We start from the raw sequence: 16,661 nt of genomic DNA, 5'->3' as shown, positions 1-16,661 counted from the left end.
AAAACCTGAAAAGATATAAAGCTATTAAATGATTGAGATTTTTTTCTAGGCATATTCGCATTAAAAATTTTCTATAGTGTGTGTTTCTTCCATATTTTAATGAAAACAATCTTGAAAGAAAAATATACCCGAGACAAAGTAGGGGATGTGTGAATATGTGTGTTATTTTTAGCTCTTGAGGCTAAACTATTCTGAGTATTGAGAATAGTACCATACTGAGAGTGAGTTAATAGCAAGGCTTGGCACACAAAAGCTAGGATTTGGGTCCTTGTTATTTTTGTTTTTGCTTATTATAGCTAAGCTAAACTTGTCTCATCTGATGGTTGGCATTTTGCTTTGTTGAACAAGTGAGAGTCATGAGATGATTAGTCCATAACAGGGGCACCAGAAAATGATGACACTAATAATTTATTGTTTGGTTTTTAATGACGATGGCATAATTTTAACGATAATATCTGTTATTGATGGTGCTTTCTGACAAACGATTATACTAGGAACAGAATGTTGACCTAGTGTCTGTTCATCTTTTGGCATTGGCTGATTACTGAAGCAGTGCTTACTTAACATGTGCATTTGAATTTCAATTTTAAATAAGACACAATTAGAATAAGTAGTTTCAACCAAAACCTAACAATAGTTATCTCTGGGTTACTGTTGTCAAGTAATTTTAGTAGTGCTTAAAAAATAAAAACAAACCACTCAATTTCTAACAGATGTTTATTTCTACTCTTACTTTTGTTAGAATAGGTTCCTTTAAAATTGAGAAGGTTGGAGAACCTATTGCTGAAATAATGAGAAAACAGCATTGTGCGGTGATGTTTCAGGAGGACGATTTCTTCCGAAATGCTGTTTCACTAATCCTTGGGGAAATTTGGCTGTGAGCATGCAATTATTACATTTTTATCCCCAGAATGGGCTAAAGTTGGCACCATATCCCTCATGGTTGCCAAAGGCAACACATTGATTTAATTTGTGCCCCTGTGGCAGATACTTTTGAGTAATTTTAGTGATTTTTTTTTTTTTTTAAGCTACATTTTCTGTTTCCTTCCCCGTCTCCTACCTCTTGTCACTCACTGCTCTTTCTGGCTGAGTCCGGAGGCATCTTGTGTTTGTTGGGGAGAGCAGAGTGATCGAAGGCCCAGGTGGTTGTCCAGGGTGGCCGCTCTGGTGTCCCTGGCAGGGGTGGAGGTTGGGCAGCGCAGGTGGGAGTGCTGCCTGCAGCTGGCCTGCGGGGATGACCAGTCCTCCTACAGATGGGCAGACACAGAACACCCCTTAATTAGGCATGTTTCAACCATGCCCTGCAGCCTGAAAAATGTACCCCAAGAGAACCGCATTTGGGGAATTTTGAATTTTTTGAGTAGAACTGTGATTTTTAAAAATATTTGTTTTAAAAAAGTTTTATTGAAGTACAGTTGATTTACAATGTTGTTAATTTCTGTGTACAACATTAATTATGTATCAGTTATTTATATATGAAGTGTTAGTCAGTTGTGTCTGACTCTGCGACCCCATGGCCCCCATGTCCATGAATTCTTCAGGCAAGAATACTGGAGTGGGCTGCCATTCCCTTTTCCTTGGGATCTTCCCGACCCAGGAATCGAACCCAGGTCTCATGCATTGTAGGTGGATTCTTTACTGTCTGAGCTACTGGGAAAGCTACCCACCCCCTACCCCCACCCCCCCCCCCCACACACACACACTCACTCTTTTCCATTATGGTTTATCACAGGATGTTGAATATAGTTCCCTGTGCTATATAGTAGGACCTTGTATCCATTCTGTATATTTAGTAATTTGCATCTGCTAATCCCAAACTCCTAATACATCCCTTCCCCACCCACGCCCTCCCCGCCTTGGCAGCCACAAGTCTGTTGTCCATGTCCTGAATTATGATTCTTGAATTACCTCCACTGTTCTATTTCCCGTTTGTGCCTCTGATATTTTTAATTTCGTTGTGGACACCTCTTCTCCTAGGTTTGGGGTCACAGAGGCAGAAGGAGAGAGCTGGCCGACGTTCTTGCTGACCGATGGGGCGGCCATGTCACACTGGTGCACATTACTTAAGGGCTTTGGCGTGGGCGTACTTTTCTGAACAGTGCTTGTATATGTTTGCTAAAGCCATTTTTGTGTAATAGATTTTTGTTTTATAAGTACACTCTTAACCAGAAAGAGGGAGGAAAAGTAGATTCTTACATTCATTGTATCTGGAAATGGCTTCTTTTTTTTAAAAAAAAATGCAGAGTGGACGCAAATATCTACCAGGTATCTTCGAGAGCAGTTGGCCAAGATTTCCGACTTCTACCACCTGGCTTCCAGCGCGGGCGATGGCCCTGTCCCTGTGCCACCCGACGTGGAGCAGGCCATGAGGCAGTGGGAGTACAACGAAAAGTTGGCATTCCACATGTTCCAGGTAAGCTTCCTACGAAACTCAAGACTGAGGGCACGTTCCTTACACTTTATTGTTTGGGGGGTGTTATATTATATCATCATATGAACTATTGCATTCAAAGAAAGACATCCAACATAACTCTGAATTTGTATTAAAGGTAACACCTTTGCCCCGAGATGATAGCTTCCTATTATATGTATTGATCGCCAACATTCAGTGATGTCAGCTTTTTTAATGCCATTAATTGGCTTATAATGGCACTATTAAATGTAATCCTCCCAAGCCATTTAACTTTGCAGAAATTGGAGATATTTATTCAAAGAATTTTTTATGCTGATGCTTCCTATCTTATAGTAGATTTTCTTTAGAGCTTAGTTATTCTGTGGAAAGGTCATCTTAATTTTGTTTGGCTGCAGATTAAAATATGGTTGAGAGGATGGGTAAGACATTGAGGACTGATTAAAACTTCCATCCTGAGACACTGATGTGCATCATACTGACCAGAAGATGGCACTTGTGCTGTTTTTTGCCTCAGTCTTTACTCTCGGTGAATAGGAAGGACAAGTGTATTCATCTGAAGCTGTATTATCAGCATAGACTTTCATGACCTGGTATTGTGATGGGGTAGGTGGGTAGAAAAGATGTGTGGTTTCTAAATTTCTACCCTTAGAACGTTAATTATAATTTCCACGTGGTAAGCAACTTTTTCTAAGAGCTCAAAGTAGGAAACAGCCTGGTCCTTTAGGAGGTAGCTTTGTTAGTTTTAAATCAGAAAAAACAAAAATGCTTACAAATCCTAGTGTCATTTAGCAGAGGACTCCTTCCCTGCCTGCTCTGAGCTTTTATTGAGTTGAGGATTTAGCCTGCATCTTTGAAAAAGTGTCTCTAAGCATGCTTAGTATTTTTGAATGATTATTTTTAGGAACATGGAAATCAGTATCTCCTTTATAGGACGCAGTTAGGTTCTAAATGGATGAATCTGAGTTTAATGTTAACATTTAAAATTCATTATATTTTAATTCATTGTAATCTGAAATGTGAAACTGACTGTATGTGTGTGCAGACATTCATGTGCAGAAATGAGGGTACAGGTGCATAAGAAAAGCATCTTGAAGATGAACACTGTGTCATCCTTGGAAGTCATGCTTATGAAGACTCTCTTTTTTTGAACCTTGCATTCACCATCTCTTAATCCTTAATGCAAAGTTCCATCTTATTTATTTCTTTAACATGAAGTTTACCTTATTGGTCTGATAATTTTAAATTGCACTTTTTCCTGTAGCTTAACTGTTAGCTGAAACATTTAAAAAATTAGAAATCAGCAATAAGGGGAATTCTCTGGTGGTCCGGTGGATAGGACTCCCTGCTTTCACTGCCAGGACACGAGTTTGATCCCTGGTTGGGGAACTAAGATCCCTTGGTGCAGACAAAAAAAGAAAAGAAATTAGCAATGAGTGAATACTTTGATATCATGAATGTGGTGTCACTGTAATGTTTTAAATATATAAACAGTAATTTAGCAGTATATTTTTAAATGAATTGTCAATAATCATGGTAGTAGACTGCTGGTTATATGGTCCATAGATATATCAGAGTTTCTAGGAACAAAGTAGGGCTTCATTTTAACTACCAAGATTGTTACCAGAATGACCATAAAAGTTTCCGTGACTTTAAACATAACTTTTTGTTTCTGTCTGTGTTTGTCTGTTTTACATTTTATTGGAATATAATTCTTTACAGTGTTTTGTTTCTACAGTACAGCAAGTGAATCAGCTTTAAACACACACACACACACACACACACACACACACACATTTCCCTTTTTTCGATTTCTTTCCCATTTAGGTCATTTGTTTCTGTCTTGACTCTTTTATGATGTGAATCATAATATAAAGCTGTAATATGACATTAAATATATGTGTACCTAGAATGTCATAAAGAAGTATATATTTGTGTGTGTGTGTGTGTGTATATGTGTGTATGTGTGTGTATATATACACACACATACACGAAGGCAATAGATGAAAATGTTAACAGTGCTTATCTTAAGGGGGGCTATACCAACCCTGTGGAACATTTTGGAAATTTGTGGGCATGTTGTTTTTAGTGTAGTTATGTCAGAAGTGTATATGTTATTTTATTATAAATTCCTTTCATTTTTTACAGGCCATTATCTTGATTTTTAAAGTTATATTTTGTAGGTGGGTTATGGTATCTGAAATTCCTTTTAGGATAGCAAAAGAGGCTACTAGAGGGCCTGGGCTCTGATGAGGTTTTCAGCCTCTTTTGGAGATGATGGTATGATAGGTGCTTTTGTTCTTTGTAGTGATCAACATTGGCCAAGTCCTCCTTGAGCATGAGTTCATCAGTTCAGTTCAGTCGCTTAGTCGTGTCCGACTCTTGGACCCGGTGGACTGCAGCACGCCAGTGTACTATGAGTTCTTAGTACACTGAAATCTAGCCAGGCACTTGACATGCCCTGGGAATCTGAATGCTTCCAAATTTTCTTTCTTGTAGGAATTAATTTTTATGAATTTAGAATGAGGCAGGTATGCAGAAACAACCAAAAAAACCTCCAAGCCAACTGTGCAAAATAACACCAGTTATTTTCTTTCTTTAGAATTTCACCTTTCATCAATGAGACTGTTTGGCCACAAGGAAAACAATAGTAAAATTATACTTACATATAAAGATAAGAGTGGTTTTTTTTTTTTTTTTAATTTTAGTTGGTTTTGCTTTAACATTATCAGTGTAATTTTTCTTTGTTCATTTAAGGAAGGAATGCTGGAAAAGCATGAATATTTGACATGGATATTGGATGTGTTAGAAAAGATCAGACCAATGGATGATGATCTTCTTAAACTCTTATTACCACTAATGCTGCAGGTATAGTACATGTAATCATGAGCCAATTGATTTTATGGGCAAGGAATGAGTCTGGTAAGAATGAAGAGGTAAGTAGAGGTGGCTTTTTTGAAATGGAAGGAGGAAAGATCTTAATGCTACAACACTCGAAGTGATAAGAGGCTTTCGTGTAAGTTGTAAAGGTCACTTGTACTAGCCATGTGTCCCTCTCAAGTATTCTCACTCACGTGAATTTCCCTTGTCCCTGAGCTGAGCAAACAGCTCTCTAAATACTGTCTCCTTCACATAGATCTCTGTGAAAACAAAACCCATTATCTCTGTTTAGGGATATAGAGGGTCTTCTACATTCTTTTAATATTCTTTGAGCCCCCGGGGGTGGGAACATCCTATTTTCATGATTGTCTTGAGGTGTGTTAAAATTTAGGCTGTCTGGATGAAATTTATTTAAAGAAAAATTCCTGGAAAAGTAACTCATATATTTGACAATTCAGGCAATATGAAAGAGTGTCCAGTGAAAGGTAGCCAGTCCCTTCCAGAGCCCACACCATACTAGTGATCTGCGTCTTCCCCAAGTCGTCTGGACCTGTGCTGCCCGCTCTAGTAGCTGCTAGCCAACATGACTCGTGAACCCTTGAAATGTGACAAGTTCACACTGTGTTTGAAGTGCCCACCAGGCTTCAGACCTGGTATGGAGAAAGGGGTGTATAATATCTCACTAATGTTGTGAGATAACTTTGTTGATAACATGTTGAAATGATAACTTGTGTTGATAACATGTTGAAATGATAGCATTTTAGATTTAGGTATAGTGGGCCAAATAAAATACATCTTTCTTTTAATTTTATCTGTGTGTGTGTTATATTTTTGCCACCCAATGGATACTGGAAAATTAAAAATTACGTGTGTGGCTTGCATTATATTTCTCTTGGACAGCACTGGTCTGTATTAGTACTTCTGAAAGCTTTTGTTTTTGTTTGTAATGTTGAGAAGCCTGTATTATAATGGTCATCTCACCGAGTAGCCTGAGACGTGACTGAAGGCTGGTGTCCTTGTGTTCCTCAGTATTCAGATGAGTTTGTCCAGTCGGCCTACCTGTCCCGTCGTCTCGCCTATTTCTGTGCCCGGCGTCTGGCGTTGCTGCTGAGCGACAGCCCCAGCCTCCTTGCCGCCCACTCGCCCCATGTGATAATAGGCCCAAACAGCTCGAGCATCGGGGCCCCCAGCCCTGGCCCCCCTGGCCCCGGCATGAGCCCTGTGCAGCTGGCCTTCTCCGACTTTCTTTCCTGTGCACAGCACGGCCCCCTGGTTTATGGACTTAGTTGTATGTTGCAGGTAAGTCCTCGGCCCTTCCTGCTTTATGTCCACATTCTGTGCAGCAAACAGCGGACTTGGGGGTGATGCTTCAACTCTCATGTCACAACTCTAGTTTTATCCTGGTCTAAATAACTGATAGATGGAAGTTTCCTGTTCTTGTATCCCTGTGTTGGATCACAATGCGAGAGGATTCATTGCTTCTGTCTAGTTCTTTACTGGGGCTGTTTTATGATTAAAAAATTGTTTAGGGAACCCATGGAATAAGTAAGCTGTGTTACTGTTCTTTGGGGAAGACAGCTTCTCCATGCAGCATTATGTAGCTTCCTCAGTCGGCAGCTTGAGATGGTTGCCATCTCTCTCTGTTTAAGATCCTAATAGTTTTCTCAGACTCTCTTTAGCTGCCCAGCATCATTGCTTGTGTGGTCCAGGAGAATGTCAGCCCCTGGCCCAGTGCTACCAAGAGTGAGATACAGCCCTGTCCTAGACCTGGGAGCTCAAAGATCAGTGTTCAGGTCACATTTCTTGGGCTCCTAATGTGTCATGCTCTTAGTAAAGGGCTTTGAGAGTCCATGTGCTGAGATGAGGGAAGGTTGGTGGAGGGATGCTCGGGGCTGATTTGAGAAGTGGAACTTTCAGTTCAACCTAGAATTCAGGGAGGTTTTCTGAAGAAAGTGGTCTGGTCTAGCACTTACATTGGTTTAAAACAAACAAACAAGGTGTAGACTGTTCTTGGCAGAGGGGGCAGTGTGGAGAAAGGCCCGGAGGGTTGGTAAGTCATCTTGTGGGCAGGTTGGCTTTCTTGGAACATAAAGTGTGAAATGTGTTGGGGGTCAGGGATAGAAGACCCCCCATGTGCCTTGTAATTAGGATGTCATTGGGAAGTTTTATCAGGGAGTTTTATGGTCAGTGTGTGGTTTGTTAGATTGCTTTGGCCACAGTAGAGGGAAGGTCTTTGGGAGTGGGGAGGGTAGGGGAGAGAGAGACAAGGAAAGAATCAGTTTGGATGAGTCTGTGTAAGTTCAGTTTTGGACTGTCTTATCTCCAGTTGATATGTTCAAGAGATGGTTGCATGTCTGATTCTGAAGACGGGGCAGACCACAGACCAGGGGTATGGATTTGGGCCACTTAAGGCTGCTTGGCTGGTCAAGACCTGGAGAGGGAGTGATCTCCTAGAGAGTTAGTAGTGAGGGATGATCTGTGGCCCAGAGGGAACAAGTAGGTAAGAGATAGCAGGGGGGAGGATCCCAGAGGTGACCAGGGAAGTTTGGGCAGGCTGGAGAGAAAAGAGTGAGGTGGGAGAGTATTGTTAGAAACAAAGATGATGAGACTATTATAGTCATAATTCAGTTGTAATGATAGCAGTAGCATTTATCATGTTCTATAGGCACTCTTCTGAGATGTAGGTATATTGCATCATTTAGTTCTCAGAATCATCCTATGAGAAAGGAGCCAATATCATTCCTGTAACAGGAATGATGAGATGGTGGCACAGGTCACACAGCAAGTAAGAGGCGAACCTGGAAATTGCACCCAGTTGGGACCCAGAGTTCACACTCTTAACCACCATGCGGGACTGCCTCTGTGGGCGCTGCAGGAGGTTTCGAGAGGAGTGCGCAGTGCCCAGGTGACTGGGGAGGTCTGATAAGGAGATGACTGAGACTCACATGGTGGTTGAGATCGTCAGTGAATGATAGTGAGGAGTCATGTTGAGGTGTGAGTGAGGAACATTGGAGATTTGAGAATCATTCCTGTGAAGGGAAGAGAGTTTGATGCTAAGTGAGTGGAGATTTTTTAGAAAAAAGTTTTGCTTTTTGATAGGCAAGCCTGAATGCATTCCTAAGCTAAGGGTACACTGGTAGAGGGGAGTCTGAGACAAGGAGCGGAGGACTATTGGATGGATCGGTGCCCTGGATACTGGAGGCTTTGGAATTAAGAACACAGGGAACTACTTCCCCATGGACAGGAGACGAGAAGAGGAAGGCAATGGGGTGTGGACCAATGAAGACCAATGCTCCTGCTGGTGGGATTCAGGGCCTGAGTTTGATATATGCCATCTGGTTTCCATGCAGATGTCTCCTGGGCCTCAGAGTCTAGTTTTTTAATACTTTGCATTTTAGAGGAGAAAGACTGCACTCGTTCTCTGAGCTGGTATAGTTGAGTGGCATAAGAATGTAGTGGGGAAGACGCCTTCTAGAATCATTACTGCCCTGATTGTAGCCTCTGCTCTGCCAGGTCGTAGCTTTCACGTTGTGCCTCTGTTTCCCCATGTGTGGATGGGGGCTGGGGACAGTTCTTACACTGTCGCTTCCAGGACAGTGTTCAGCACAGAGTGTGTGCTTAATTTAATGAGAACTCTAATACTTAATTATAGTATTATAGAACTATAGTACTTAATTTAATGAGAACCTAATCCATAGTTAGGGTTAGTGAGTGTAGTGATTCCAGGCCTGAAATCACCTTGGGCTGGTCGCTCATCTCCTCCGTGGCTTCCATTCCTTTTTGGAACAGTTGGGAAATACTGCTTCCTACTGCTTGGGGTGGTTGTGATGTATAGGTAAGTTGGTCAGAGAAACTGCATTGTGCAAGCTGACAGAGTAAAAAAATGTCTACAGGGGTCCAAGGTTGAGGTAGGCAAGCTATAACCTGAAGGCCAGGTCCACCCTATAGGCTAAGAACAGGTGTTATATTCTTTAAACAAAAAGGAAGAGTAGGTAACAGGGACTTTAGGTGACCTGAAAGCCTTAAAAAATATTTGCTAACTGGCTTTTATAGAAAAAGTGTGTTGCCCGGGCCCTGTGCAGGGTTGCTGCCTGCCCAGGATTTATGAGGCTACATATCATACCATTATTTGAGAGGTAAAAAAAATAAAAATCTTTTTAGATTTTACAGGCTTAGGAATTACATATTTTAATTGCATGAAAAACATTGTTTCAGGAGATAATTTTAAAATTTATTGCATTTTTATTAAATTTCCTAGGTTCTTATGCTAGAATTTAGCTTATAAATTATAACATTCCTTAATTTCTCAATAAGTGTATTTTTACCTATTCAAATGAATAATTCTGTCATAATTTTTTTGTCTCACCATTTGAAAAGTTGAGACTGGGGGTAAGAAAAGACGTTCATGTTTTAAGCTCACTCGTTGAAAACTGTAATTTAACTATGATGTTTTTTTTTTTTTTTAGCTCTTGTAATACTTTTTTCCTTCCTCTAAGCATCTGAATTTTACCACTTTATTTCCAGACTGTTACTCTCTGTTGCCCAAGTGCCTTGGTGTGGAATTACTCCACAAACGACAATAAGAGCGCGAACCCGGGCTCGCCCCTGGATCTGCTGCAGGTGGCCCCCTCCAGCCTCCCCATGCCGGGAGGAAACACGGCTTTCAACCAGCAGGTAGACTTGCTGTTACGGTGCTTGGAGGGGTGTTTTCAGTCTTGAGCAGCATCACGGCACAGTGGGTCAAGCCTGGTTGCAGCAGCTTGGATTCTTAGGGGCCCTCCTGTCTCTGTCTCCATCTCTCTGGGTGAAGAGGGAAGTCCATAGTCTCTGTGAACAGCAGAAGTTTATCATATTGTTCCTTTTCTTCTGAACATTTTGCTGGGTGGTTCTTGCAGAGCCTCCTGCCCCCTAGACGGTAATTATGGTGGTAGTTCTGATATAAGATCATGACACTCAGGTTTAGTATTAATATATCAGAGTCTGTGTGTTAGTAGAGTCATATACTATAGAGCTAGGAGTCTGGGTATTTAGTAACTGTTATATGTTTTCATTACGGCTGGGTTATTTGGTTCAAAGACTGAAGAAACTTGAACCACAGGACTGGGACAAATATTTAAAATAAAAGCTCTGTTTTTTTTCCTTTTAAACCAAGCAGTTTTCTTAATAAAACATGATTAGTTGCTTTCAGACATAGAAGAGTGGCTCAAAGATGATATTTTAGAACTTTGACCTTTCTCTATGATATCCTGAAAATGTTTCACTTGTAAAGATTTTTTGGGTAAGCGTTTATTTTTGTGAGCATTTAGCACTGAACACTGGCATGGAGTCAGCACTTGTGAATTTTGAAACGCGCTTCTCGGGCAGCCGCCTGCCTTTCCTACAGTGCAGTCGAGACTGTGGTTCACTGTGGGGCGCTCTGCTTGCGTGGAAAAACCTGGCATGATTTAGACAGCTGCTGTGGCTTTCTAAGCAAAAGTTAATTAGAAGTGATTATCTTTCAGGTTCGGGCAAGGATTTATGAGGTAGAACAGCAGATAAAACAAAGAGGCCGTGCAGTGGAAGTTCGGTGGTCTTTTGACAAGTGCCAAGAGTCGACAGCAGGTACAGAACAGCAGAAGGAGGAGTGCTTTTGGATGTTGGACTTTATGCCATTTCTAATTCTTGCTACTCAGTCCTCAGTGTGAACAAGGATGCTTTTAGACAGAGTTCCCTACTGAGTTTTGGGGACATTCTTCGGTCTGTGCCCTTTAAATCTGGGCTGTCTAGAATGTCAGGTTTGATTTTGTTGGCAATTCTTTTATGCTGAGAATAATAATGTCTTAAAATTCCTTTTGTCCCACCTGATGATGATTTTGTAGTATGCTGCTCTGGCTTTGTTCGGCCTTTCTTAACTGCTTGCTTGCTTTCTGCATCTAGGGGTGACCATTAGTCGGGTTTTGCACACGTTGGAGGTATTGGATCGACACTGTTTTGACCGAACTGATTCCAGCAATTCAATGGAGACGCTTTATCATAAGATTTTCTGGGCAAACCAAAACAAAGACAACCAAGAGGTAGTTAATATTTTTTTCTTCTTTTCACCTTTAATTTTCTTAGCATATTTTCTTCTTTTTTATTCAGTTAATTCTGGCAATTAACTGAATTATACTTTTCTATGACGTGTACTATCTTGTAAGACAGCTGCACCCTGAAATCATTCTTTTGGACTAAAATTTCCTACCACTATTAAAATGAAGTGTCCATTGGCCTGGTCTAAGTATATTGGTTGGCAAGATTTTTTCTTAGCCTTTTTATCATCACACTTAACATTTTGGTGTTAGTGGAATATCCTTCATCTGATTGTACTTCATATAATGGTTTGGCTTTAATTTAGGGGGAATGTGTTTTGATATTTGGCATGTCAGAGAGCAGTGAATTAATTAATACTTGTGGTCATGGTCTTTGAAAAATCTGTAGACAGTTATTTAGACAAGATTCTCTACAGAATCGGAACCAATAGAGGAAATTATATATATATATATATATATATATATGTAAAAATATAAAGGCAAGAGAGATGTTTATGTTAATGAATTGGCTCACAGGATTGTAGGAGTTAACAAATCTGAAATGTGTGGGGCAGGCCAGCAGGCTGGAGACACAGGGAAGCTGTTTTTTTCTTTTCTTTTAAGGCCTTCAACTGATTGGATGAGGCCCACCCTCATTATGGAGGATAATCTGCTTTATTCTGAGTTTACTGATTTAAATGTTATTCACATAAAAAAAAAAAACAACAAAACAAAACACTGTCATAGCACTATCTAGACTGGAGTTTGACCAGGAAATTGGGAGCCGTAACTTAGGCAAGTTGACACATGAAATTAGCCATCACAGATAATTTTTATATTACGCTTTCAGTGTCTCATTATTGAACTACTCTAGTAACATAGACGTTTCAATATTTTCTCAACCTTATTTTGGGAGAAATAGAAGTTTTCTCTGCTTCTACATGCATGTAAAGCATGTATAGTATATCCAAGTTGTGGAAGCACTAGGAATTCAGTTTTAACACGTGGTGCCCATCTTGAAGGAACGTTCAATTTAATTTGATTGATTGAAATATAGTTGATTTATAGTTAGATTCAGGTATACAGCATAGTGATTCAGTATTTTTACACATTATACTCCATTTAAAGTTATTACAAAATAATGGCTATGTTTTTCTGTGCTATATACGAAGGAACACTATAGTTAACTGATCTTTGATTTTCGTACTAGGCTTTAAGAATGTGTAGGTAGTAAGAAGGGATAAAACCAAAAACTTTTCCTTATCCTACCTTTATGTTAACCTTTATCCTACATGTGATGTGAATTTGTTCCAGGTTACTCTTTTTATACTTTCCCAGGTGGCTCAGTTGTAAAGAATCTGCCTGCCAATGCAGGAAACACAAGAGACACGGATTCAGTCCCTGGATTGGGAAGATCCCTTGGAGAAGGAGATAGCAGCCCACTCCAGTATTCTTGCCTGGAGAATTCCATGGACAGAGGAGCCTGGTGGGCTACAGTCCATGGGGTTGCACAGAGTCAGATACAGCTGAGCACACATGCATGCCCTACCATTCTTTTTTTTTTTTTTTAAAGTAATTTGCAAGTCAGTGCCTTGCTGCTCAAAAATAAGGTTCTCGACCGTGATGCCACGTCAGGATGTTGGGAGTGAGGTCTAGACCAGGTGTGTTTTCTGATTCATTGTGAGAGAGTCTCGGTAGATCTGTAGTGCACACTGATGGTACGCCTACCTAATTCTGCCTGTTGATGCAGGTATTGCTGTGTTCTTTTGGTGTGGTGACCTGAAAGTCTCTCTCCTTGTAATAAAGACTTTTTTTTTTGATAAAAGGCTTTAAGAGTACTAAGCTTTTTTAATACACATGCATGTGTGTGTGCTAAGTCCCTTCAGTCGTGTCCGACTCTTGCTGACCCTGTGGACTGTAGCCCGCCAGACTCCTCTGTCTGTGGGATCCTCTAGGCAAGAAGGCTGGAGTTGGTTGCCATGTCCTTCTCCAGGGGATCTTCCCGATCCAGGGATTGAACGTGCTTCTCTTACATCTCCTGCACCGTCGGGCGGGTTCTTTACCACCAGCGCTACTTTTGAATATGCAGAGGTGAGCTCTCTGCAAGGACAGTAGGGACACCCGGCATTCAGGGTGTCCTTGTAGATTGCTGAGCTTCCTGCACTAAGTGTTGAGTCAGGACGGTGTGGTTCCTTGGAGGGAATTTGACCAAATCCTCCAGAGCCACTTCAGTTTTGTGGTTGGCCTGACATTTAACTTGCTAATGAATGAACTAACCTACTGCAGGATTCACCCAACCAAGCCAGCCTCTCAGGGAGAAAATATTGAGTGTCGATATCAAGGACAGAAATGCGGTCTGATGTTTTTGGGTAGTCACACTGTACTGTCTCACACACAGTTGCCACCAGAGTGGGTCGTTGAGATGAGCTATTGTGATAGGGGTGTGTGTGAGAGGAAGTTACTAGAACTTCTATTTAGATAACATTTAAAAAGACTTTACACTGTAAGCAACTCTGGTCTAAGTTTTATAACGAACATATAAAAATTATAAATATGTGTATATTGCGAGCATTTACTAAAAAAAGCAAAACGAAACAAAACCCAGCTGAGCTGAGCGGCTGTGTGAGAATTGTTTGGAGGTCGCTGCTCTAAGCTATTGTCATTGTAAAGGAGTGACCATTCCACATCGGCTGTGGGGAAGTGTGTGCCGCTAGAGGGCGCCATATGCCCGGGGCTGTGCGGGAGTCACAGACTTCGTCGGAAGGAACGTCCATGCTACCCATTCAAGAGTGATGATAGTGAATGTTGACTCAACTCCAGAAAAATTTGCTGTGTGAGTGGTTGCTTTGTGGTTACTGAGCTGTTTTATGAGTAAGACGAAAACTGCATTTTAAATCCGTGATTCAGACTGGTCACCTTTTCTTAATAATCTATCAGAAAGAGTTAACTGGACAGATCCTTCTGAAATATTTATAACAAGAATTTTTACAATATGACTTTGGCATCTATTTGTGTGTGTATATCAAGGTATGTGTGTATATGCATGTAAACAACAGTGGTTCATCTCTGTTTCCTCTCACTAGGGTTTACTGTTTTCTTGACTACTGAATTTTATTTATTTCTGAAATACATGTGTGAGCTGCAGAACTGTTTTGACCCCTGATCAGCTATGTGACTTTGAGCAAGTTGCTTACAGGCAACTTGCTTGTGCCTTAGGGCCCTTTCTTGCCTTGGCTACAATACTTCCTTGCTCTATCTGTCTCTAAGAAGACATGAGCACTTTGCCTTAAAAAGTTGTTAGTGTTTACGCTAATAACATAATAGTCATTATCAGTATTGTATTGGAAGAACCAATGTGATGAAGCTATAATTCTCTGATGAGTGATACTTCTGTACAGTGGTGTGGTTAGGATTCAGAAACACAGCTCACTTCTTTAAAATACATTTCCCCTTTGCTGCTTTCATAATTTGTTTTAGGAGTTAGACAATATGATAGGCGACAGAACAGCCGAGCAACCTCTGCAGTTGCAGCCAGGCTGAGGTTCGTGCTTTCCCAAGTCGTGCGTAGGTAGGGGTGTCTTGGCCCCAGACTGTAGAACCACTTCCCCACATCTCTTTGGGAAATGTGAACTTTACCCCATGGATTCTCCTTTCTCTGGAACTGCTGATTACGGGAAATTCAGTTCTCTGCCTCTCGTGTTGGGCGAGGTGGGGTGGGGGCAGCTGTCCAGATGGCACACGAGTTCTGAGGTTCAGACCTGTGTGCACTCAGTCTCGGTATTCCGTGAAGGTCCATTGAAAGCAGTGATGTGTGGGATGAGGGCATTTGAGGCCTTAGTCCTGCCCCTATGGTCCCATAATGAGAGGAGGGCAGTGTCCCGTGGGGGCTGTGCTGGGCCGTGGGAAGCATTATTCCCTTACACACCCGCCCCCACACTGTCCCCCAGTTGCCTTGTCCCAGTGGCCCAGCCTCTGCTTCTGAGTTAGGGCCTAGGTGAAAACACAGAACCCAGAATCCTTGATGTTTACTTATTTTAGAGTGATGCTGCTTGGCTTTGCATTCAGTGTTGGTGTGAGGTTTTGTGGGCTGCCGTGGACAGGGCACCGAGAGGATGGGGCCAAGGTGACCGGGAAAGGGCCGCACTTTCTGAGGAGGGCGCCCTATCTCAGCTTCTGCTTGGTTGTACAGACCCACTGTCGCCTGATCACCCAGCCTTTCAGGAGAACCTGGATGTGAGAATTTGTACGTGAACTCTCCCAATCGTCTATCACTCTGCCAGCCAAGCAGGATGTCTTTGTGGTTATGATGCTATTTTATGAGTAAGATGAAAACTACATTTTAAATCCTTAATTCAGATTGGTCACCTTTTCTGAGTAATCTATCAGAAAGAATCACTGGACAGATCCTTCTGAAATATTTATGACAATTTTTTGCAGTATGGCTTCCGTGTCTGTGTGTGTCGGGGGAGCTGTGTTTGCTCAGATGCCTGTCACCTTCCAGGCCCTGCTACTTGTTTTATGCAACACTTACTCACATACTTGCCTGTTCAGTGTTTCAGAACCATTTCTGCTCTGCCTGCTGGATGCAGAGAAGACTAATAACCACACGAGGAGGTTGCCATAGGGGCTGTGGGGACCTCCTGAGGATTCCAAGCCCTGACAGCCTGTCACACGAGACCTGCAGGCAGGAGTCACATTGCTGACCTTACCCCTGAGCAGCAGGGTGGGAGGGCCCCACTCCCCCTTCCAGGGCCCCCAGATCACTTCCTTTCTTGTGACTTCTCCCCTGGTTTCTGCTGGCTGTCATGGGGGAGGGCGGGAAGCAGCTGTGTCTCTGGGTGCCCCGAGGACGTGGATAGAAGGGAAAGTCAAAAGGAGGCAGGAAGAGCGGCCTTTCACTTCTCTATCTGGGGCTGGAGGAAGCCGCCTCTCCCCTAAGTAACGCGAAGGCCGGATGGCACTGGCTGGTGGACGCACATTCCTCTTCTCTGCTGTTAAATCCAAATGGATGTATTTAGTGTTTGTATTTATTTTCTATCCAGGCTGTTTACAGAGCTCTCCCTGGGCAGGTGTGATGAGTTCACACGGGTTTTTTTGAATGGAGAGTCCAGAGCAGGCCTTCCTTCAGCTCTCGTCCAGGCCTCCGGGGCCAGTCTGGCTCCGCATCAGTGTGGCTGCAGGACTCTGCCCACATGGTCCACAGGGCCAAAGCCCCGTGTCTGTTCTGTCCCAGCTGTGCTTGTTCCGTGTCTCCTCCTGCAAGTGTGGGGCTCTGCAGGCCCAGGGCAGCATTCCTCCTGCTCAGCAGCATGTCATCAGCCTTG

At 42.2% G+C, this 16,661-nt stretch overlaps 1 protein-coding gene across 10 annotated transcripts in view; it reads left to right on the top strand.

Moving 5' to 3' along the window:
• Nucleotides 1-16,661, top strand: part of MED12L (mediator complex subunit 12L) — a 362,689-nt gene that overhangs the window by 73,667 nt on the left and 272,361 nt on the right. For all 10 annotated transcript variants that reach the window (XM_024990948.2, XM_005201810.5, XM_059885773.1 and 7 more), the window contains 6 exons: nt 2,244-2,413; nt 5,168-5,278; nt 6,320-6,589; nt 9,815-9,964; nt 10,792-10,891; nt 11,207-11,343. In XM_024990948.2, the coding sequence (XP_024846716.1) occupies nt 2,244-2,413; nt 5,168-5,278; nt 6,320-6,589; nt 9,815-9,964; nt 10,792-10,891; nt 11,207-11,343 (938 nt within the window). The remainder of the gene's footprint in view (nt 1-2,243; nt 2,414-5,167; nt 5,279-6,319; nt 6,590-9,814; nt 9,965-10,791; nt 10,892-11,206; nt 11,344-16,661) is intronic.

Source organism: Bos taurus, chromosome 1, assembly GCF_002263795.3.
Source record: "Bos taurus isolate L1 Dominette 01449 registration number 42190680 breed Hereford chromosome 1, ARS-UCD2.0, whole genome shotgun sequence".
NCBI lineage: Eukaryota > Metazoa > Chordata > Mammalia > Artiodactyla > Bovidae > Bos > Bos taurus.
The sequence above is the reverse complement of the archived record's forward strand: the minus strand, read 5'-3'. Positions and strand labels throughout refer to the sequence as shown.